Source organism: Corvus hawaiiensis, chromosome 3, assembly GCF_020740725.1.
Source record: "Corvus hawaiiensis isolate bCorHaw1 chromosome 3, bCorHaw1.pri.cur, whole genome shotgun sequence".
NCBI lineage: Eukaryota > Metazoa > Chordata > Aves > Passeriformes > Corvidae > Corvus > Corvus hawaiiensis.
Window position 1 is genome coordinate 80,246,220 of NC_063215.1, and position 25,651 is coordinate 80,271,870.

The window sequence follows — 25,651 nt, forward strand, 5'->3', positions numbered from 1 at the left end:
TGGATTTGTCTGCTGTGTGCTTGACCAGTCTTTCTTGAAAGGGTGTGGATTTTCAGCTTGCATAACATCCTTTGGCACTAAGATCTACAAACATATTGTGCATGGCATGAGGAACTGCTTCCTTCCAGTGAGCTGCTTTGAACTTCGCTCCTACTATCTTCATTTGATACCTCCTAAATCTGGTACTGAATCAGAGTACATAGCCACAAAAACATACAATGAATTTAACCTGCCGCTTTATCATCCATCTTACAAGGTTCTTCTGCAGGTCTTTACAATCAGCCTTCATCTCTGCCTCTCTAAACAATGCACCTCATTTGCAAACTTTTTCACCTTGCTGCAGGCTCCTGGGAGGGTGTGACAAATGGCAGCTCCTAGCAAGCATTGCCAGGGAACTCCACTCACACCACATTTACACTGCAAAAACTGGCTGGTTTTTGGGGGGGGGTGTTGATCTTGCGCTGTGTCTACTTGCAAAATACTATCTGTTTGTTTCTGTGTAGGCCTCTCTGTGCTGCTCTTAAACACCTAAATCAGATTGCTGTACCTGTGCAAGTGCCTGTATTTCACTCTAGGACATTAAATACTGCAGTATTTAACTTCTGTGCACCCACGTCCTTTACTGGATCTAGCCTGAAGTACACACCAACACTGTTCCTTTGTATAGACAAAGCAGACTAGAAAAGCATTTGAAGGTACTACCTTTTTAAAGTCCTTTACTGGGAACCCAGCTACACTTCTGAAAGACTGATAAATGTTGGGCTGAGGATGTCTGCACACTCAGGAGGCCTTTCTTTTGGCCAGACTTCCTCTCATACTTCTCTTTCATCAGTAAGTCTTTGGATCTCTGAAGACATGTATCACTGAAATGGGGAAGTTTATGTGGGAGACAGAACTAGATGAGCTTTGGACCCTGGGTGAGACCTGCTGCAGGGCATCTCACTCTGGGATTTTTGCAGGTGGATCTCAGCTGTGTATGCTGTACCTTAAGCCACAGGATTCCCTTCACAAATCCCTTTCCAAATACACATCAAAAGGGATTGCATAATCCTAGAGGTTAAGTCAGTTTTAATAAATGGCTTCATGTTGTTCAGAAGATATGAAAACCTCTCCCCCGTGATTAGATTTTGTTTCAATATAATTCATTTATTTACTTAAACATGATTCACATAAAGAGACTGAAAGACAAACACAGTGAAGATTAATCATTATAAAATAGTAATTACAGGAAAGAGTCCTAATTGACTTATCTTTTGAACCCAACAGGTATTTACCCTAACTGGGCAATAATGAATTCTTACTGTATATTACAGCTGAACCTCCAACTATCCAGGAGCTGAAAAGCTGAACTGGCCCACTTTTTCTTAAAAAGAAAAGAATGCTGAAAAAAAAAAAAAAAACCAGGAAAAAAATTTCCACTTTTGGAGCGATTTTATTAAAAACATACCAAACCAGATACTACCTATACTTTTTTAATATGTATGTATACACACACATACAACTCAGAACTATACATGCATATTTATATCTCATATACTGAACTAGAATGATGCAATAATTTTAAACATAACAACAGTCAGTGGCCAAGACATTAAATGAATGTATCTGGGAAAAGACAAATCTTTCAGCTTGTCATTACAAGTGTGCCATTACTTCCATTTTGCTTTCCAGCCCATCAAGTGTCAGTGGCTTTTTAGGCTGCAACAAACTTCCAGAGAGCCTTCCAGATCTTTAAGAACTCATCAGCTATCTGTGAGGACTTAGCTGTGGATTTGCTCCCTTCTTCACACAAGTCCCCACTGCCTCCTGGGAGATTCCCACCCTATATTCATGTCCTAGCTGCCAGGTCTCACACCCTGTTGCATTCCATACTCCCAGAGTTTGCCCCATATCCATGTGCACTGTGGGAGCAAGTAAGTTCCTGCTCCCCTGGAACCCAGAGGGCAGCAGCCATGACAAGGCAAAATGTAGCTTTCCTCTTCTGCATTCTGAACTTTCTTAACAAAAGCATGACATTGCTGTGACTACAGAGCCAACTACAAACAAAGTACGTGTTTGTATCCCCTGTTGGGCACGTAATAAGGAAATCATTCTAAAGCTCTGTCCTTAGATATTTATGTACTGTGCATATTACATGTGTGGCAAATGGATTATGTTTGATGTGCCAATCTGTTTGCCCTTGCATCATGTGTACTTGCCAATACCCTCTGCATCAGTGAGTGTAGTTGTGAATCAGCTCAAAGCCTCATTAATCAAGAAACCATAAAACAAATACCTTTAAAATGTTATTGTCATCTCTGGAGGAGGATCAGCATAGGTTATGAACTCTCATAGTATTAAATAGACATAGATGATTCATGAATTACCACTAGCTGATAATGACATGAGAATGAGCCTATATTTAGCTTTCTTCTGGCTTTTTCTTGATAGGTTCTGCCCATGAGCTCACGTTTGTTTATGACATCAAAATTCTCTCTCTTGGAAACAGCAGCAGTGTTGCAAGCACTGTGTTGGGGTCTTATCATGAATGAATTGGTAGGAAGGTTGAAAGGAAACAACTTCTACTCAGCTACTTTGTTAATCAGCACTCACAGAAAAAAAATCCTTCCCAGAACAGAATGGGGATTATTTGATACGAGGGAGATTTGGGAGTTGTTTATAGAAAAGTCCCTAAAGCCTTTGGACTAAAACACAGCTGCAGTGCTGAAAGCAAATCAGATGCTGGATTGTATTACTGGGGTAAACAAAGTGAAGCAAAGCCTGGGAGGGGATGGTCTTGTTACATAAGATAGCACTTACATTGCATCAAAAATGCTGTAACTCCTATTGTGTCCTGTGCCTCCGGGTGTAATTGCTCTTGAAACAAAGGAACAAAGCAGAACTACCAAAATGATGACAAGTTTCAAATAGTTTAATACTGAAATATTGGAAAATATGAAGTTTTCTTTCCATGGGGAAAAAAAAAAAAAAAAAAAGAACACCTTTAGAGTAATTTATTGAAAGTGTTTGGGTTTACCATAAAAAAAAGCTAACCTGGATATAGGTGCATTTCTTTTTTCACAGTCAGAGAGAGCAAAAAATGAAGCTAAGTAATGTGAAAATCAGATGATGGAAACATAATGAAGGCTAATGATCACATAAAATAGGTTACCAAAAACCTATTGAGGGCCTTTAAAAGATATCTCTCTTCCTTTCAGAACACACAGCAGAAAAAAGGATAGAGACTTACAGGAGCACGAAAGAAAATTATATATAGAGCACAAAGAGGAGCAGATTTAACAATGGGACATGTCACTCTGTTCTCTACTCTGTAAGTCTTTACCCTGTTTTCATCACTGTGTATCTGCTCCATGTTCCTGTTCCCTCTTTATCAGCAGACTTTGCCTGTCAGAGTGTGAGATGAGCTCACTTTTTTTATCCTGTTTTTGTATGGAAATAAGTCTTATGGAAGAGCACTGCTTCTGCATCTTTGCTGATCTTTCACACCCCCTTAGTATCTTGGTAACCTATGGGGCCAATTTTAAATATATGTTATCAGATATATTTCCACAAATTTCATTAATAAGTAGTGAGATAGAAGAGAAAAAGAACTTTCAAATGTCCTGAGCTGCATTATAACCTCAAGCCTGGTTAAACATCAGAAAATCCATATCATCTCTCAAACTCATTATACAAATGTCTGCAAAACTGTCTTCTTTATTGCTAATGCTCATAGAAATGCTGCTTAATTTCTTTTATTCCAGGGAACTCTTAAAATAGAGAAGATTTTGGGTTTGGATTAAACTGAAGAAGCCAGTATATATCCAACAACCCTGCTCAATATTCTATCTGTACCAACTGGTCCAGCAAAAGATATTAACTGACTCCAGAGATCTTGCCCTTGTACAGGATACTACATCTCAGTATATGTCATATTTATTTGTGTCATGTTTATGACACAAATATGATATGACATAAGTAATATCATGTGAAATAACTGGAGTTATTTTATACTGAATAGAGTATAAAATAATAACTGAATTATAATGTATCTTTACAGCTAAAATAAGATCTTAAGAAATTCTTACAATGTACAGTGCTTGCTCCTATGCTGCTTGAATGTTAAGGTATTCATTCACTCATCTGCTTTTGTATCAAAGCTGTATTTTAGTCCTGTATATGGATTTTATATGACCCTTACTCACAGGAAGGAAAAAAAAAACCCACAAGAGAAACTCACTCTTGAATGTGAACCACTTCACTAGTGTGGAACCCACTGCTTCAAGAGGACATTAAGACGAGTCATCTGCTGAGATGTTTTTTTAAGTTGATTGCAAATCAATATTTGGACTATTATGCCAGACAAAACCAATATGTACTCACAGGACAAAGAGAACAAGTATTGGTTGTTCATTGCGATAATCTGGACAAGTTTCCCATCTATCTTATCTGTAATTGATTGTCCAACAAAATTAGGAAGCATTTTCTGTTTTCAAAGAGTATAATTCAGAAACTTTGTTAATGGCATTATTGAAAGGTTTCTGCAAGAGGGAACTGGAATTTGCTAGTTTAGTATCTCTTAGTATTTAATCCCATATAGCTGAACTGGCTTTTTTTTTTAATTTTATTTCTTAAATGCAAAAGACAGAACACTATAAATCCAGAGTAGTCCCTTGCTAAAACATCATGTAGGGTTGCAAGATTTCCAGGTGAATTGATAGATTACTTACTGTTGTTAGATAAATGTACAGTGACGATTATCAGTTTGTACGAATGCTTTAGAAAAGGATTCCATGTTTTCTGGAAAACTTGAACCCACTAAATTTTGTTTGATTGGAAACATTGAATTATTCTAATTACAAATATATATATATATATATGAATTAAATTGTAGGTTACGAAATTTGTGTCTATACAGGGCTGTGGTTTGATCCAGTAGAGTAACTATGGCACTTCAAATGCCAATCAGAATTATAAACAGAAGTGTGTCTTGAGAAATATTAAGGTGCATGAAAAAAAGAAAAAATCTTTCCAAACTATCTCTTCCATTATTTCATTCTTGTTTTAATGAAGGACCTTTGGGGAAATTGCTATGCTTGAATAGCATGAAGAATGTACGTGACATTTTATTTCATTCACCTGTGTCCCTGTCTATTGTTCTCCTCAGCAGTCCAGAAATGAAACATTTCATGAGTTTTTTGCTCTTTACTGGCCATTTAATTATTACGCACCTCACTTCTTTTGTTTAGTTGTTAAATTAAAAACCTAATAATAATTTTCTGTGAGTTTGTGGCTATTTTATAATTTCATAGGATATTCCAAGGTGTGTATGTTGCTGCAAGATAACACTGGCAGGTCACTAAAAGCGTTCACCTCTGCCTCAACGCCCACAAGGCATGTGTTATCTCAGAGTACCATGCGTCCCATTAAGCCTTACAGTTTCTGTGGTTGATGGACAAGGATACTGTCAGGGTCTTAACAGAAGTGCTACTTCTGTATGTTTATAGCTCTCCCATTGTCTACAGTTCAGTGCTGAGATGCGCATCCATTGTATATCGCACGTGTATAATGGGGAGGCACTCAAACCAGTCAAGAAAGAGATAGGCATAACACTAGTTTCCTTTGAAAACCTGTACAAGTGTGGACACATCTTGAGTGCAGAGCTGCCGAGATGACCCAGCAGGAGCACCAAGAACTCTGCCAATAAGCCGAACTATTTTTTGTTTAAGAAAGAAATTCAGTAGATAAGGCATTAACAAAACAAGATTTACAAGGACTTGCTGTAGGTTGACTCGTCAATTGTCAGGTGTAAAAAAATGACATATTGGGAAGGCTTCATATAGGTAATCATGTATTTTACTTGCTTGGCATTATATATTTCTAATAAAAGCTCTTAGAAAATCTGAATTAAATAAATTTGCTGTGCATTAGGAGTAAAGTCCTAATGAAAAAATTTGCTTAAACATCCACTTATACTTGAGATTGATTTGAGTGAGACTGTTCAAATGCTTTAAATTAAGCCTATTCTTAATGGGGACCTAATGTCTAGCCTGCTACTCTCAGGCATTAGACATCACTCTCATTAAGAATTATACATCCTAATTCCTTGTGTAATGGCATGTATATGCATCCCTAGAAGCCATTATGCAATTATACATCTTAATTCCTTGTGTAATGCTATGTGTATATATCTTTAGCAGTCATTATGCAAGACAAAACATCTAATTGGATCCCACAGCAGCAGTGGCATCTGTCAAAAATCAGAGAAATTCCTTTTTTTCAGAGGAAGGCTTTTCAAAAAATAGCAAATGTGTGCATTATTCCTTGACTGCAAGGGAAATTCCTTTTTTTTAATCTAGTCTCATATTAATAGTTTTGGTGGTATATACATACTATGAGTACAGAAAACCATGGGTTTGCCTCCTGTAAAGTTGTTTCCCTTTGGAAGCTTGTATGTGTATCATCAAGAACAGGCGCTGTCATGTAATTCTGCTGGGCTGCGTGTGTGTGTACTGAGCAGACAGGTAGATAGTTCAAGCATCCAGGATGGGGGACAAGCTAGAGCAAATAGTTGTTAATTCTGACTTTTGAATGTTATCTTAACAAGGGATGAGCATTTAAGAAACTCCTGAAAGTGGACACTGACTAGAGCTAGAGTCCACAAGCAGAGGCTGTATAAAATGACCGGAACGTAAATGTGGGATTAATTTCCAACTTGTTCCTTGAACATGAGTCTGAACAAAATGTTGATACAAACCTTGAATTTTGTAGCTTTGGATGGTTTTTAATTTAAAAACATAGCACTCTCTGTTAATGGAAAATAGAGATAACTCGAACTGTGAGTCAAATTGCATCCTTTTCCCATTAATACCTTCCAGGTTTTCATGAACTACAGTTTTCTCATAAAGCAGCTGAGAAAAATGACGCACACTTGATTCTCCAGTGGGAAAATAACAGATATCACAACTTACAGGAGCAAATTAAAGTCCATCCCTGTTTGACAAATGTGATTTTGCCACTTCAGTACAAGCAGGCATGCTTTGCCTCTTTTTGTTTTGCTGCTTATAGGAAAATTCCACCTCCTATGTATCCAAAAATGAGATTGAAATCCAAAGAGTTTGTGGCACACAGTTGTGGCACACAGTCGAAGTAAACATACTACATAAAGGTAAGACATCAGAAGACTCCAAACAAGGTTTTCTTATTGATCCTTATTTATCAACAAGCTACAGTAACAGCTCCCAAATACTGCAGTGAGACAACTGAGAGCTGTAGTGATTTGGGGTCATTATTGTTGAGTGCTTTTAAGACAGTTTACAAAAGCAACCTTTCTTTGTTTTCTGTGTGAGCTGGTAGGTTACCTTTGAAGCCAAAGAATAAAAATACAGCAGAATCACACACTAACTGTGGCTATTTTCTCTTTTCTTTGCATTACATTCCTAATAGCAAAGGAATTTGAATTTTGAGGGGAAAAGATAAAAAATTACAACATTTTCCCACCAGATTGTAATTATTTCAAGGATAATGATACATTTCTATTTATGAGTGACCCATGGGTGTGTTTCTTTCTTCTTTGATTTGTGCAAAAAGAAACCCCCCAAAAAAACAAAAATACCATGATTAGCAACAGAATACAATCATATATAAGCTTAAGTAGTGGGGATTAGACATACATTAATAATTTCCTCAGGATCAGTTATATCTGAATAATATATTAAAAAAAAAAAAGCAAAGTTTCTTATTTTCTTTTCCCCCTTGATTAATTATCTACTTTCTCTGTGGGTCCTGAATACAGAATTTGGCTCATGCTACCCTAATTACCATTGGCTCATTTGCATAGAATGCCTGAAGCATATACCTCAGGAGGCAGAAAGGGTGAGTGTCTCCAAACACATACCTTTTTGTTCCTATCTCAAGAATACACCAAAGTCATGTGCCTTCATGGCTGGAAGGCTTCCAGGTGTGGCCACTTCCGAATCTTTTGAGAGTAGGGAAGGAGATGAGAGGAAGGGATGATGCACCTTGTGTTTGACAGTAGTATTGTTCTTTGTTGTTGGGATAGTGGTATTGTTAGCATTGTTATAGTTGTATTATTGCTTTTATAAAGTTCTAACAGCAATTAAAAGGTTCTTGCTATCTTGAGGAACAGTGTGAGAAGAGTAATGCTTCCAGCTATTAACAAAAGGAAAATGAATGTATTGGGAGAGAGGGAGCAAAAAAAAAAAAAAAAAAAGAGAGGAATTTCAATAGCTTTAAGACAAAAGGTTTTTAAAGACATGGGAAAAAATAAAAAAGAAAGATAGTGAATAGCTTGAATTTTGTTTTAGGAATGCAATCAAGAGAGTCAAGATGTAAATGTAGCTAGATATATGGAAGGAAGAAGTGAATTTAGATGGAATGAATAAGAAGAGTGGGGGGGGGGGGGGGTCAGACCCCAGGAGGAGGTGCATTACTGCAGCAGAATATCTCAAATGAGAAATATTTAGGTATGTGCTGTACTTTGATGCCTTGAGAGGCCTCCTAGAAACAGAGACTAGACAAGAATAAGGGAATAAAGGTAGGTGTTTATTTGAAAGGCCTTCAAAGGTACCCCCTGGAGAGCCAGAGGCTATTCTCAAAATGGACCCCAAGATGGACGACAGGTCACAAGTTCTTCACACCTTTATAGGTTTGGTTCATTTGCATATCAGGGTTACTTCTCCAATTAAAGCTTCAGTTATTGATGTAGTTTCCCTGAGCTTGCCCCCTGCTTTAGAGGCTTTGGTTTACAGATTTTGGGCCTAGGATGGTCTGAGTGTCCTTGGAGAGCAGGCCTGGAGAGGCTTTGTTATGTCTACCTAGCATGAGAGCAGAAGTTAACAGGCTACAAGAAACTTCAGAGCTACACACTAGGCAGTACAGGATTTGAAAATTATGGAAGTTAAAACCTAAGGCATCACTTGACTAGTGAATCTTGATGCCATACAGCCATATGAATTCATATCCTAGATGTCAGAAACAGGCAGGTAGGCTCTGATCCTGAGCAGCTGTGAATTAATGTAGCTCCACTGGAGAAAATGGAGTCATATCCATTTGCATAAGCCCAGGAACTGGTCATGATAGCAAGAAATTTCACATATAATCAGATCATCAGGCCACAATCTAATTGTCACATGAGATGAATTTGTGAACTCCCTTTCTTATTAAAAACGAACAATAAGCCCTATCACATTGGTTTCTTAGAAACCATACATGAATGAGGAATTCTTCAGCCATGCATGCTTATTCTAAAGATCTAGATAATTTGCATTGCAGTCATTAATTCCAGAAACTAAAAAAAGTGTACTAGTTCAGAGTTCTGAGAATGAGACCTGTTGGTAGGCACAGGGATGTCCTAGAGGTACTTGGAGGGACTGCATCATGCTTTCCCAGATTTCAGGCAAACTGTTTCAGCCAGCACTGGTATTTGGATGCACTGTGTGAGATTTGCCTTCTTGCAGTGGATCTTTTGAACAAAGACTGTTTCATTAATATTTTTTTGGTCAAGCATAAACTGTTTTTATACAGAGGTCTGGTATACTCCCATGTTATTCAGAAGTTCCAGCTTGGAGTCATCCTTCTGTACTCATGCACATGCAGATACACATTTCCTTGGGATTTAAGGATTGCATCTGCTTTTCTGGCTATGCTGAGGAAAGGGTGAACATCTGCACTTTGGTTTAATGTTATTTGTTGTGCCATCCAGAGTGTAATTGCATATCATACGTTTGTAGCAGTGAAATTTATGCTAATTGTGGGTCCTAGGACTGCTCTGGCTTTTTCCATGTACTTTGTCACCAAATTCCCTGCCCAGTTCATCAGCAGACTTTCCTTGGTCTTCTTTGCAAGTCTCCTACTATTTTTAATTGACTTCCTGATGGTCAGGATGGACCATTGCTGAGCTGGAGGAGGTGATCCTTGAACATCAGCCACTGCCCATGACCCTTGTTTTCTCGGGGGCCGGCTACCATGGCACTCTTTGGCCCTGAATAGGCCAAAGTAGGTTCTCCTGAAATCCAGATTTATGGTCCTGCTTTTTGCCTTGTTCCCTTCTGTCATGATCCTGAACTCCATCAGTTCAGGGTTGCTGGAGCGTAGGCTGCCTGCAGTCTTCACATATCAACTAGTTCTTCCTTGATGGAAGTGCAGCAGACCATGTCCCCTTGTTGGCTCCTCCATCCTTTGTGTCAAGGAATTGTCATCAATGCACTCCAGAAATCTTCTAGATTGCTTGTGCCTTGCTGTGTTGCCTCCAAGGCAACTAGAGGAATGTAGTGCTTCTTGGGCGATTTGTAGATGTCAGAAATCCAAAGAAAAGTAAGAAAATTGCTGAGTGGAAAAATTATCTTGATAAACATCAGTTATTTATGCAGTATATTTTTTGTAGACAGAGATCTTGCTGCCTGTCAGTATATGCTGATACAGGACAGTATTTGCTGGTTTCATACACGTGTATGTAGTCAGAGTCTGAATGGAGTTTCTTTTGCAATAAAATGTTTATTATGTGGTTCTTCAAAATGGTGCTGAGACAAGTGCCAAATTGTATTTCCTATAAACCAGGTAATGTTGTAAGCTCACATTTCAGGGATCATTTTTTGTAGTTTGTATAATTTCTTTATAGAAATGTCTAGGATCAACAAACCAGAAAAGGATTAGTCTGGAAGGTCAGACAAGAGGTCACATTATTGACTTGGTACATACACTGTGAATACAATTAGCACAAATTCTGTAAGTTAAAAAAACATTCCTGTTTCAAAAGAAAAGTTCTTGAAATTACACAGCTAGGCTTTGCACCAAAAAGAAGGTACAGAAATTGAGGTATCCTTAATGGGAGCTCTGCATTGTGACAGGGTATTCCTGGCATAAACCAGTCCAGCTATCATTGTTTTTTGATTTGGCCTGTGTTTTTCAGGAAGCATCTGCTTTTGTTCCTTGAAAGATGAAGGGTGGTATTTTCATCATTATTCCAGTGCTTTCTCTAGCAGTGTTTATAGAACATTTTGCAAAGATGATGCTCCATTCAGAAGAACCAAATATGGCAGTTTTTTAAAAGTCTTGCCATTTCTTTCTCACTTCTAAACTATTTTTATTTTAGTTTATTCCCCTTTCAGATTACTTGGAACTGTAGATCTTTAGTTTAAATCCATCCTTCAGAGCTTGGACCTGGTGGAGTTCCAAGGTCTGGCTACATCCAATTTTAGACTGAGGCTTAAAACCAAGTCTTCATCTGTCTTTGAAATTTGTCCAGAGTTTCTCAGTGTTGTGCAGTGTCAATATTCAGACTTAGAGACACCTCTAATTAGAATCCTCTAATGCGGGGATTTTTTTTTTTTCTGGTTGGTTTGGTTTTGTGGGGTTTTTGTTATTTCCAGTGAAGTACTATTAAAATTCACTCAGAATTTGAAACAAACAGCTGTTGAACTGAGTGGTGCTGGTCTTTGGAGAGAACATGGATTGGATTTGATTTGGTCATAGATTAGTTATGCCCTAATTTTAAAAGATTCACTTTTTCATATGACAAACATAAATTAGAAGCAGAATAAAGACCTGAGGTCGTTCTTTCCCCTCCCCCCCTCAAAAAAAAAAACAAACAAACAAACAAACAAAATTTCTGTCAGAGAAATATCCTCATGCCCTTAATCTGGTCACTAAGAGGGAAGGCACGCTCACTGGATCCATGTGCAGAAGCCAGGCATTTCCTGAGAACAGAGAGACACACAAATCTGTTCATTATTTTATGCTCTCCCTAGTACATAAACTAGATATGTGTTGACAGTTCTAAAAAGCAAGTGCTACAAATAGGAGATAGCATGAACCCAATAAAACACTTAAAAGCACCACAGTTATCCCAGATACATTATTTATGCTATTTTATCTGGTCATATTCAGAAGGATGTTCTTTTTACAGGGCTTCAGCTGTTACCAAATCCAAGAGCAGTAAGATGCAATGCCCTTGAAACAGAGAGTACCCCTTACTCCTTTTTATGTGTTTCAGTGCATCTGAATACCATTTCTTCTTTGTGAGACTGTCTTGTCAAGACTGGTTTTGCATGTATCAGCTGTTAGTAACCCCGGACTGGATCATAGCTGTTGACTATGATTTTTTAAGAATCTTTTTCAACTGCAAAATCTTAGCCAAGACAGCTTGTGTCGATTCCTGTGTCACTGCTGCCATCTTCGGGAAGTTTTTAATATTGCTGGGTGGGCTTTTTTGAATGTAGATGAATTCCAGCAACCAGATGAACAAAATATGTGCATCTTGCACATTGTTACAAGAACACAGTCCGAATGGCACAGAATAAAAGTTTTTATGTGGGGTGCCTTCATTCTGTTAGGGATATTTAAAAAGACATTCAAGGAAAGGAGTGTCCTGATTTCTATTGCAATTCAGTGTGAATTAAGCACTGGGTAATTGCTTAGCTCTCATCATCTTCCCAGCCTGCATGTTCAGTAGTTCATTTCAAGAACCACATTAATGAACCCGTCAGATTTCCAGGTCTGTTTGCACATATAAATGTACAGCTAGGTGCTCAAATGCCCAGGGCATGCATGCAGAGCAGCAGTATTATCATATGGAAATAGATTTGTTGTACTTTTTAAGGGCGTATTAATAGAACTCCAAGGCTGCTAAAGCAGGAGCTAAAGCCAAAGGCAGTAAAATTCATTCCTCCTGACATTCCTTATGGACTGATATATGCATTCAGCAACAAAGCATCTTTTTCAAACCTGGAAGACATGATATTTTAATGTAGCTTTCAACCACTTTGTTGAAAAAAAAAATTAAGCTTTTACATCTCAGTTGTAGTGTTGCATGTTCTGCAGGAAAAAATAGCCACTGTGTTATACTTGTTATAAAGTGCATTGTCTCATACTTTCTAAAGGCATCTCAAGGAAACTATCATTTTCTCTCTTTGCATCCTAGTTCCTAAAAATAATGCTTTCTTCCATGTAAAATTCCACTACCTCTTTGTATCCATTTCAGTGATAACAACATACACTCTAGCTTTATTTTCTTTGCAGTGTAACTCATGCTCTGACTTTATCTGCTCTGGGGTAAATACTGTATTGTTCCACTGGAGTGACAGAGGATTTCTACCACCTTAAGTGGGAGAGACACATCGTTTCTGTTTTAATACATGCCTATATATATTATATATTTAGAGGTTTGTTCTTATTTTTCTTTTATTTTTCCTTTTCATCAGTTGTAAGTGGGATGCTACAGTCTTTTATTACATGCTCAAAACAGAGAATTATGGGCACTAGATTACAAAAAGTCTTTTTAAAATCCCATTTAATACATTTTACATCTTCAACTGCTTTAAAATTGTTCCTCTTATTCATAAATTAATAGCCTTATCCCTTGCATCTAGTTTCTAAGACATTCCATTAAATTATAAGGTGGCAATGATATTGGGGTTTTTCAATGTTTCCTCATATAAATACTTTTTAATTTATTATGGAAATCATTTGTAGAAATCTTACATTAACCTGCATCCACTTTTCATTTTATTAGTCATCCAGGCATGAAATTGCTAAACATTATACACTAGATAGATGTGATTAGGTGTCTGTACTACTTACTAAATTAACTTAAATGGAAACAGATTTAAGTCAATACACAATTGTTTTTTCTCTCCAGTGGGGCCACCAAGAACCTAATACTTAATTAAATTTCTTTTTCATGTCTGTACTGCAGAGGGAAGTAAGGGATATCTGCAGCTCTGCATCCCCAAGCTGTGCTGAAACCTCTACCCAGCATAACACAGCACTGTGCAGAGAGAGTAGTGCAGGTCCCAAATACGCTACAGCTGCATTAGCTACAGATTATCGGTATGGCCGTAAGACTTCCAGCAGGGCTACCCCAAAGCTTCTCAGCAGTGCAACCTGCAGGTAAAGCTCAGTTTTTCCGCCTGAAGAAGGAAAGGGTCTAGGCTACTGCTGCACAGAAATGAGAAGGCAGAGAGGAGAAGCGGGTACAAAAGAATTAAGAGCAGAGGAGGATAAGTAGCTGTGACAGCTGGTCCTGAAGGAGGGGTCAGAGTCCATGGCAGCAGCTGTTTCTGGGGCTAGGAAGAGCTCCTCAAAGTAGTCATGTTTAACATCTAAGGTCTTGTCAGAGTCCCTGTAGCATGACAAGCTAGAAGCCTTGCTCTCTCTGCTTGCTGTCCACAGCTCTGGCACAGGTAAGTAACAGGGACACAAATGTCTTGCAGGGTTTAACAGCCTGCTGCTATAGGCAGCTGCTTACTTTGTTTAAGCTTGTTTGGCTTCCTTTTCCAGAGGGAGTTTGGTTGGCATCTAACTGGGCATCCCTTCCTAGTGCTTCAGGGCACAATATTGTTCTGCTTCTTCCAGTTAGAGGTGTGCAACTCTGCCAGGGCCATCTATGCCTGTTTAGACAACCAAAGCTATGGTCCGCTTTGAAAATTTTGCAGTGTTTGAACTCATGTTTGCTTGGGTAGTCAGCTATCAGATAGGATCCTTCAGTGATAAAAAGACATGACTCTCATATGTACGCATAATAGCACAACCAACAACAGGTTTTCATACTTTTGGTATACCACATAATCTTGTTACTAACTCTGCTTTATAGGCTTTTCCTTCTAATTTTCTGGGATGGGCTAGTAAGTCTCACATCCCAGCCAACACACTAAGAACAAGACTGTGTAATACCCTTGTGTGTAGGTATGGGTAGAGGAATCTGGAAAGAGCATTCTCTCTTCTCCCACAGGGGCTGAAGTCACTCCTTCTGAGAGAAGTACATGCATTCTGCCCTGCTTCTTTCTTCTCTTCTATCCCTTGCAGCATTTGGACGACAAGGCAACAAAGAAGGGGGCTGGGAAGCAGAAATAAGATTGCCAATCCACATAAATCAGCAAATTAGTTTGGGGGAGGTCTGGGACAGGTTTTCTGGGCTTATGCTGCCAGTTTAACCAGCCCATCTTTCAGGTTAATGTTGTGTGATGTAAGGCAAGCTCCAGGACAGTATGTTTGGCTGGAGGTGCAAACTCGCCAGCACTCACTGAAGAGGCTTCAGACATAAATGCCATCATCTAGATCTTAGGGAATGAGCCCATGGTTGTTTTGCAGAAGTCAGGAAGGAGACTTTCAGATTCAAAAGGAAAACACTGAAATCTTGATGCTATGCTTAAGTCCTATGCTTAAAGCTTTTTATGTTTATAGAAAATTGCCTCTTATAGTATTGATGGCAAATTGCCCTTAGATTGCAAAAGCTGCACAGAGAATGCAGCTGTATTTTTGAAACCATGTTTTGACAGATTGTCATGCTTCTTACAAAAGTTTGCTTTTAGCTGAAATGTGCATAGTGAATGTGTGTACTTTATTATACGGAAAAAGACCAAAATTTCTCTGCAAGTATTACTATGCTTTGCAATTGCCTTATATCTAATAAAACTGGTGTCATTAGAAATGACTTTTCTAATGTCTAAATGGCTTTTTCTACTGTGGCATTTATCTTCATTGTAGTATTTGCAGGTTTTTCTGTAACTGACAGTTGGCAAAGCCACAAATTCCAAGTAAACATAGCTACTCCAGATGGTAAATATTCTGCTTTTAAAGTTTCCTGCTGTAAGGACAAGAAATACCAAAAGACAGGGTGTGTAGATGATGGTCTCACACTTGGTTCTGGATATAACAAAGTGCCAGCAGCAAAGCCAATCCAATAGCTGAGATGTCTGGTTCCCAGCAGCAGCATGACAAGGACTGTGACTTTTATGGAGGGTAAGGGATGGTTTTAATTGACTTTGGGTGGAAATACATAACAAAGTTTGTAGTTTCAAAGTAAAAAATACTTAGTCTGTGTTTATGGAGGTCTGAATTCTTGCCAAGATCTAAGTCCTCTCTTACTCAAAAGAAATATAATATGGTAAAATCTTTTTCTGTGAAATCTGGGATTTGGGGGCTTTTCTAGAAGAAAAATAAAAAAATTTGTATGTATTTCTCAGTCACTATAACATAATTTGTACTTTGGTAAGTGCATTTGGAAGCTATATTTTTCTAAATGGAAACACTGTAGAGAGATGACTTGGGTCATTCTATTTGTCACTTCCGGATTGCTTTGATTTCCCATAAGGCATGTTCATATTTTCAATATAAATGTTTGCTCCAGTAAGCAAGCCTATAGTTAGACTAGAAAAGCTTATTTAGGATTGGAACTTGGTGCCTTAAAATATTTTACATTTTCAAGGAATTTTTTGACCAGATGTTGATGTTGTCCAGTGAAGATAATTAATTTTTTACCTATCCAGTGTTTTGTTTGTACTACGATTTAATAAAACACTCTTCAGATTAAAAAGTCTAGTAAAAAAATCCCGTTAGTCTGATGAAGAACAAACAACTATACATTTTCTCTATACCATATAAATATTTGATGGTTGGAACTCATAGGATATTCTGTGTGATTGGTGACTACTTAGTTTCACTCCTCCATTGTATTTTCATTTAAAGGAGGTGGGGGGAAAGCATGGAAATACTTCACTGATTACCTCTATTAGGTGAAATTTTTACCTTATTAAACCAGAGGCGTGGTTCTTTAGAGGAATGATCTGACTAGTGGGGGAGTCCAATGTCTAAAAACTGGAAATCTCCTTTATGTTATGTGATTTTGGACAAGCACCTTTAGTGTGGATCCTCAGTGACATTTAGGTACGCATATCAACTGAATTAATATCCTCAAATTTTAAAGATCTGTGGCCCAGGTTTTCTACAAATTAGGCTTCAGTCACTAAAACAGTAGCAGCAGTCCTCTGCTGCTTCACTGGCATACAATGAAAGAGATTTTCTTACAGTTCCAAGATGTTCTGATGCTGTGATGATCAAAGCTGTGCAAGTATCTTGGACTGTTACTTATTTTGCTTTGATGTGTAATATATAACCAAACTGGTTTTGAAGACATAAAAATGTCTATTTAGTTCCATACGTGTCTTAGATTATACATGGCTTCTCTGGGATTCTCTTTAGACTACACTATAGGCTTCCCACATTACAAGAGCACTTAAAGAGCATTTTCTGGCAGCTCAATAAATAATAGAATTAACACTTGTCAGCTGTGGTGGATGTCAGCCTCAGCATGAATTATAATGTAGCACTCTTTTGGTTTGGTTTTGAGCTTGATTTTAGAAGAAAGAGTCAGTAGATGCATTGCAGCTTGATTTCTTGAAGTACTTGTTTTCCTGAGAAGGAAAGTAAAACTTGTAAGCACTGCATTTTAAATGAAAGGTGAGGAGATCCGTGTTGGTTTTACTTGTTCATATAGGTATGGTTTTGAGGAAGCTTTGCATTTCTTGCATACTACTTTTGCTCCAATACTGATGAAGATGTTGATCCTGCCTACATTCAGTAGCTTTTAATTTTCACAATTCTCATCAGTAGTGGAGGGTCCAGACAGCCACCACCAAATGAGGAATGATCAAAATAGAAAAAGGCAGAAAAAAGAGTGATTTTTATAAGATTTTACAAGTCTATATATTCTCAGTGATAACAGGTCATAACAGAAGAAACTGATTTCATTCTATGATGAGATTGCAAGTTTGATAAGAAAAAATAATTGCACAAAATCAATTTCTTCAAGTCTTTTTGTAAGACTTCAAACTACAGAATATTGTGATAAGGTATTCATCACCATATTATATCAATAAAAGGCTTTAGTGGGCTAGGTTCCAACTGATGTGGTTGGGGTCTGAGCAGCAGCACTGTGTCATCACTGTCAGATGACAAGGTACGGATGTCTCATCATGCTTTGGTCATGAGGGTTAGGAACTGGCAGATCACAGAAAGCAGTGTGAAGAGTCTATTCATAGCAGAGTATTGATAGCAGCATTTGACAGGGACTGTCAGCAAACCTGTCATGATTCAATACTCAACAGTGATTCAGAAGTATATAATAAAACTTTGCTGATGCAGCACAGCAATGATACAGATTAGTCAAATATAACTAGTAACAAAACCAAGACAATCCTCAGATAAGTGCAATGAATATGATTTGGGGCTGGAGGAGAGAAGGAGGATGAATGGTTTAACCAGCAAGAAGCTTAGCAGTTTCTCTGCTTAGGTTAAACAAGATTCAGAGGTATCTTGATTGCAGTACGTAAGTACCTTCACAGGAAGAAAGTATGGGATACTGAAAGGCTCTTCATTTTAGCAAAGAATTGCAAACCAGAAAGCAGTGGCTGGAAGCTGAAACTAGAAAGAGTCAAAGCAGGCATTAGATACAAGTTTTAAAAGTGATTTTGAAGAGCCAATAAAACACTGCACTAGAGGTATGAGTGCATCTTTCCTCACCTGATGTCTTTAATCTGGATGTGAATGTTAGTTTTGGATGACACACCTTGGCCAAAACATAGTCTGTCATCAGTATAAAGCCAATAGTGATAACGACAGGAGGGAAGAAATGACAGTTCAGATTTCAACATGGATTGCAGAAGGCTGGTAAGAAATCTGGGTATGTGCTTGAGTTGTTACTTGCACAGAAGTCCCTAGCAGTGCACCTACAGAGCTCCAGATTAAACCCTGTCCGTGACTGCCTCACTGCAAACTTCCCTACATTCTGCTGTGTAGACACATGGAAGGAGGTAAGGGTGAAAAAGAAATGGAATATCTGAGTTGAAGAGTAACTTTAAAATAACAGAAGGGAGCTCAAACATGAAGCCTTGTGCAGGGAATGGGAATATTTTATTGAAGTTGGAAGAAAGATAATTTTAACAGTAATATTTGTAAGCACTATAGGGAGATATTATCAGAGACCAAAGAAAAGGCATTTGCAGTAGGCAAGGGAGAGTGAGAGCTGTGGTGCTTAATCCAAGGGAAAGCAAATCTTTGAAATGTTGTGAAAAAGGAAATGATAAAATCTTATTTCTAAAAAACCAACCAGCATAGCATGCAAGTGACAAACTCATTCTCCTTTCATCCAAAAAAAGAGCCCCATTCTGCTCCCACTTCCAAACTCAAAACACTGTAAATGAGCCAGTCAGGAATAACTGAGACTGGAGCTTGGTTTTACCACCCTAGTTTTTATTCAGTGTCACTGCAGACATCATCTGCAGGGCTTGAATTCCAAAGAACTGACCAGAGTTTGGTCTGATTTTACCTTTTATTTGAATAATCATAACGATAGGAGGATTTTAAAAACAGGATCTGAATCCCTGTTGAGGTTTTTAATACCCCCCATTCTGAGGTCACTGGATTTAGGATTTCTTCTTGGGCCTATCTCATACGTTTTTACAGATATTCAAAAGCCTGTAATAGCCAACACACAGGTTATATTAATTTCCAGTGCCTAAATCCCTTAAGTGCTTTGGGGATTTCCCTGCTAATCCTCTTTCTAATGCAGGGGTAGGTTTGAACCTTTGGGATTTATTCTTTTTGTTGATTGTTTTCCAACCAAAGAATCTTTCAAGGGTAACAACAGCAAGTGCTAAATACATAAAGACGTAGAAAGTTTACCTGCTGTTTATATTATCACAGCAATCTTCCAGTCTTTTTTTGGCACAAGAAGGAAAAGAAAGTGTGACTATTATTAGTAATTACACTACTTATAGTAATTTTAAGCACTGACTAATACTAAATTTATGCAAAAGTATTAAATCCTGACTGAACATCAAATCCTTTCCTTTCCAAGGGCAAAGTAACTGTATGAATATTAATGAAGCCATAAAATACAAGTTAACTGACAGCATTTTTGCAGTTGCTTACTGCAACTGTATTTTGTTACTGAAAATTTATCATATTTTTCATGTCTGAAAGTAAAAAATGAATAAAACTATCACAAACTGCTCTTTGTTGTAAGTGACATGCCTTTTCTTTATGATGCATGCTTTGCCATAAAAAGGGAGTGCTTAATGCATTTCTGTTGGGAGATGCCTATTTATTCTGACAAACCGATCAGCCTCCGGGGTGTTTCTTTGCCACAGAACTGATTCTACATCTCATCCATTATCTAATAAGATGTGAAAAGAGTATCCTGTCTCACAAAAAAATCAGGCTTTGTTTCATTACAAGGATGTGGCAGGCTCACTCACAGACTTACTTGCAGGATATACAATTGTTAGTGAAAGGCCCAGTTATACACTCACGAATGTTTCCAATAGGCCTGTGGGGAAAACATTGGTAACATTGGTACTGAAGATAATTTATTTCAAAGGCAAGTATGAAATGTGGCCTCTATAATGAGAAAATTCATTTCACGTCTTAAATAGTACTGCATGAGCTTATGAATTTTATTATTATAATAAACACCAATGCCACATAAACTAGTCAGCCAGAATGTCTCAGCAAAATATATGCCCTGGTTGTTTTTTCTTCTCTTTCTTCATTATTTCTCCCTTTTCAATGTTTATGAAAGGTTTAAAATTGTGCTTGCATGGGAAAAGAGAGATTGGAGTAAGGAAAGGAAGCTGAAGCATTGTGTGATAAGGCAGTGATAAAGCAAGTGTATACAAAACCTTATCAGACAAATGTCAGTCAGATGTGCTCATAAGGAAATAAAGTCACAAAGGAAAAAGAGAGTAGGATACACAGCAGGAAATTCCATTAAACCCGGGCATAACCTTAAATGTTAAGGGATAACAAGTCTTTAAGACCATAGGTGTTCAGATGGAAAGTATCTCTCTGGATGTGTTTGAGCAGTGCTTAACATGCCCAAAACTTTTGACCATTTAATACTCTGCAAATCGTTGTTGTATTTAAATGATGCTCTATTACAACAATGCAGCCTCCCATACAACATACCCCGCAAAAAAGTGCCTCCGTTGTGAAGCTTTTTGCTAACAGCCACAAGTGAATTAACAAATCAGTGTTAGTTGAAGTAAAACAAAACACTTTAGATCATTGACAAAATAGTGGAGAGAAGTGACAAGAAAGCAAACAAGTGATTAGGTTTGATATCTCTGGAAGTTAGAACACTCACTCCACTCCACCACTCCCAATTTCCCCAACTTTCTGAATAACAGGATCAATTCTTTTGTACTTGCACAATGCTTCTTTTCATTAAGTGCAGTTTCTTTAGCATGACAATAAAATATGATTTTCAGTGCTTCTTAGAAAAGTGAAAATACAGCTTGAAAGAGTTCAAATGAAAATACAAAAGCTGGAATTACTGGCAGACAAATGTTCTAGTGTCATGTCCTCCTGATATCCTTTGTTCATTACATGAGAATGCAGCTCTGTATCTAAAAATCAGGGCTGTTTTATCAGTCTTGCTTATAATGCCAGTCAGAATGGCTTACTGCTGAGAGATCTTTCAGAGCATGGAGTTGCATCAAGACAGCATAGCTTTAAAACAGCATAATAGAGACCCATTCTACATTATTGACTTTTCCCCTTACCTGAAAGGACACAGAATTTAATGCAGCATTGATGGGTCAAAGATTTTGACACATGTCAAGACAGATATCTTCATTTTAGAGTTTAACAAAAGGCATCAAACCTGATACATATGAACCACTTTAGGTGGCAGAGGCAGTCAGGCTGCACTAGGGACAATTGTTTCACTTACCTGCAAAAGACATTACTTTTCAATGAAGCCTTATGTAAAGAGCAATGTTATTTAAGGAAGATGAAACCGGAACAGTTGCTAAAAGTGCAATAAAGGTCTAGAGGTAGATCCCTAAACCCTGTGTTAAGTATCCTATCATTGTGTTATTTCTGTGGATTTTTTTAAACCATCTTAAAGGCCTATGGCAAGGATATAATTTCCTAGAAAATGGTATTTCATATGGCCTTTTATAAAGTGGTCATCTCCTAGCAAAGTCAGCAATAGTTTTCCATAGAGAAGGCATTTGATTCAGAGCTACGAATAGACTATTTCCATTAGCAAACACTATACAGCAGAACTGCTTTTTTTCAGCCTTCACCCTTCTAGAAATAGATTTCACAGCAGGAAAAGCACACCCAGAAGTATCTAGTACGACTTTACGTCCCTAAATGAACCATGTAGCAAAATCTCATTTTTAATAATGGCATTTATGTTACTTCACTGATGAAATGTGTAATAATAACAGCAAAATTGTTGTGTTAATGATCAGAGTGTATAATAAGATGCACAATTAGGAGGATTATGGGAATTTAATGGAAAGTGAAGGGCAAGGGATCATCTGTTGTATGACTGTTCATGATTGTAACCTGCTGTCTATGTCCCTAGTGTGTTTTTATGACTGGCATGCTTTGGTTTGTTTTCCAGTCTGTGTTCTGCCGTGAATGTAAAGAAGAATATCATGAAGGGGAATGCAACTCTCTCCTCAGCCCGCAGGGAGCCATGGCCCAGAAGGTATGGATCTCACAATTCCTGATCATTTTCCCTGGCTCAGCCAGAGTGACATTTGTCAAATGGGCCCTAATTATAATCCTGAGTAAAAGCAATTATGTTCATGCTGAATTACTCCAGCCGTCGGAGTTGCCGAATTGGCTTTGCTGTGCATTTCAGTCTCTTTGATTGATAGAGTAGCTGAGTTCTGTCAGGAACACACAGGGCTCTGCCATCAGTTGCTAAAGAAAAGGCCTTCCCAGTGGGCTTCTAGGGTTGTCTCTATTCAATGTGAACACTTTTGAAAGACTTTCTATAGTCTTGCTGCCTTTCAGCTTATTTTTACTGCACCAGTCAGGAACTCATGTGGGTTTATAATATAAATAACAGGGCTTTTATACAGCCTATGCAGAAAATACTATTGGTAATTTATGTTTTAGCTTACAGAAATAAAAAAATAGATTGTCTAGGCTGCAAGATGTTAGATGATAATTATTCTATGCTAGTCTATAATTTTGTAGCTATTGTAGCTATAGACCTGGACAGGAAATAGTTTTTCTGTCTTGGCATTTCTCTATGTTTGAGATTCAAGTTTTCCCTAAAATAAATAAATCATGTAAACCACAGTCTTTGCAACTAAAAATAAAAATTAAAAAAATAAACTTAAAAAATTAGAAAGTGGGAAGTGAAAAGAACAGGAAACATACCCGCTAAATATCTCACAGCTTGATGTCCAGGGTGCATTCCTAGGAAGCAGAAAACTGCTATTCAGATATCTGGCAGGTTTGATGCTAAGAGGAAACTCAAACCCTGAGCCCCCACACAGTCCAGTGTAGCAGATAAAGGTTTGTGGGCAGGTGCTGATGAGGAATTGCATCCAGCCAGCTCTCAGGGAAGTGTGCCAACCTCCTGTAACTGCCTGCAGGCAGGCTCTATCTGAGGCTGGCTTTTGGGGACTCACTGAACACAGAAACTGGCAGGGAGCTGAAGCTCTCCTGGGAATCTTTGCCATGTGCTACCTGGAGATGGTTCCTATGCCATACTTTGCAGACATTGCACTAGGCCATGACCTGTGTAGAGATGCTTCTCTTTAACCTTTCTTAGTGAAGCTCTTCTAATTTATAGAAAGAATTAGCACTGGTTGAGACAGAATGAAACAGTCTGTATTCTAGTTGTCAGTCAGGTTATCTACCTCTGTTGTGCTGGAACATGTGTATTGTATCAGACCCAAAAGCCATCTACTTTCCCAGCCTCTAGTGATTTGTGATGCAGATGTGGTATTTTATGTTTAGTAGCTATCAGCAATTTTTTTTTCCATTAATTTGTGCAACCCAGTTTTGAAGCCATATGTATATATAATAAGGAGATTTGCAGTTTATCTGCCCTCTCTGAAGAACAGTTTAATTTTATTTGCAGTAGCCTTGAGCAGTCTTCCAGTTCCCATTCATACTTACATAAAAACAAAGCAACTTCAACAGAGACATTGAGAGATGCTTAACGCATCTAACAGCCTAGTAAAATAGGAGACCAAGGCCCAATGTCTTGATTGAGTTAGGACTTGAAAACATCTCGACCTGAACAGAGAGCTCTATATTCATTAAGTTATTTATGCTCAGTTTTGCCTAGAGTACTGAAAGTTGTCATGGCACATTACAAGTGAGTTCAACAATGGTGAAAGCTAGAGTTCATGTAATTTTTATGTTGTAGGGCAGAGATAAAGGTATGCCAGGAAGAATCAAATACCATAGGAAAAAGTCATTTGTTTTAAATATTTGAATATTGCCTTAGCTTTTCCTTATAACAATGGGAGCACTTCATCCATCCGATTCAGTCTCTCAGCACACAAACTGCACCCAAGTAGACCTGTTAACTTAGCAATGTTGACTACTTTTGCAGTTCCAGTGTAAGGTGAACATTCTTGCTCTTCCTGAAAAATGTCCTGTACTCTCAAAGAACTGTTCCAGAATAGCTAAATTATAGTACCAGAATAACTCTTGCATCTATACAAATCACTTCCCCAGCACAGACAAAACCACAGACTACGCAGGATTCATTGATACTCCAGTTTAAGCTGAAGTTAATTGACTTAGGTCCACCTTCTCTTGCCCTAAGAAACTGAGAGCGGCACTAATTAAACTTCTCCACCAGGCGGTGCTGTGCCACTGAAGGAATGTTTTCCTTGCTTTTCCTTAGCCAGGCGAGCAAACCGAGCGGCAGCAGAAATAGGGCAAGCTCAGGTGCTGGTGAGATGCTGGTTTCACCCGCCCAGCATCACTGCAGAGCCGCCCGGCACACCGCACTCCCGTACCGGGCACAGAAACCTTTCAGGGGGCATGTATGGAGGGCAGGGCCTCTGGGACAGTTTCCATCTCTCTCACTGAGATTAGTGTAAACATTTATCCACCTGTGCTTTCAGGCTATCTGTTCCACTTGGCACCACCTGCCAAGCGCATAGGTCTGTGTGTCAGACCTAACTTGCTGTGATTGTAGTACTTGGTGAGGCAGTGAGAAGGTTTTATCTTTGACTGTGGTCTGTTTCAAGGTAGGAATAATAGACTTCGGAGTTGTCTCCAACTCATGCAGTTTGACTCCTGTCTGGATCTCTTCCATATCATTTATTTTATAAAGAGATCTGATTGTCACAACTCCTGCCAGTCGAATTTAAGGACAGACATACTTCCACTAAACTGTTCCTCTCCAGAACAGGTGCAGGATACGGGATCAGTCTCAGGGAAATACTTCCTATAAGAAAAATGCAGGGTTTACTTTAGCCTGTAGTGGCTGCAGTAGTGAAAGGACCTTCTCTTGCCTTCGCATTTCTGCAAATGCCTGCAGGTCTCCGATGTTCAACGATATGAGAGGAAACACTGTGGACAGGTTCAGGCCTACGTCAGCGTGACAGAGGTGAACATGGTGAAGCATGAGGAGTGGGAAAAAGATGAAAGAAAAACCAAAAAGGAGAGTTGTTGTGGAGGAATTGAGTGACCAGTAGTTGGTGACAATACAGAGAGCAGGAAGAGCTGTGGCGGCACTCCATGCAGTGCTCCCAACGTGTGCCAGGGCCCTCTACTTCCTCGGGACTTTCCATGTGTCAGGGCAGGGCCTCAGGGCAGGGCCTGAGGACAGGGATGAGTCAGAAGGGTGGAAGATGACCTATGACTGGGCTGGGCAGGGATGTGGGGAGCTGGAGACAGGCCCTGCTGCAGTGTCACCAGGCACTGACATGGGTTCCTGAGCCATGAACAGGCTGCAGAGATTATTAGGGGACTGGGACAGCAAAGTCTGATGGTACCCTCAGAGCCTGGCACACATTTGGGAAGACTTGGAGAAGGAGATCCCTGCGAAGGAGAGGTAGAGGCTGATACAGAGGCATTTGAATGTCCGTGAAAGCCAAGA

At 38.6% G+C, this 25,651-nt stretch overlaps 1 protein-coding gene across 2 annotated transcripts in view; it reads left to right on the top strand.

The window, feature by feature from the left end:
- PRKN (parkin RBR E3 ubiquitin protein ligase) overlaps positions 1-25,651 on the top strand; it is a 696,970-nt gene that overhangs the window by 656,450 nt on the left and 14,869 nt on the right. For both annotated transcript variants that reach the window (XM_048296680.1, XM_048296679.1), the window contains one exon: positions 22,193-22,279. In XM_048296680.1, coding sequence (XP_048152637.1) covers positions 22,193-22,279 — 87 coding nt within the window. The remainder of the gene's footprint in view (positions 1-22,192; positions 22,280-25,651) is intronic.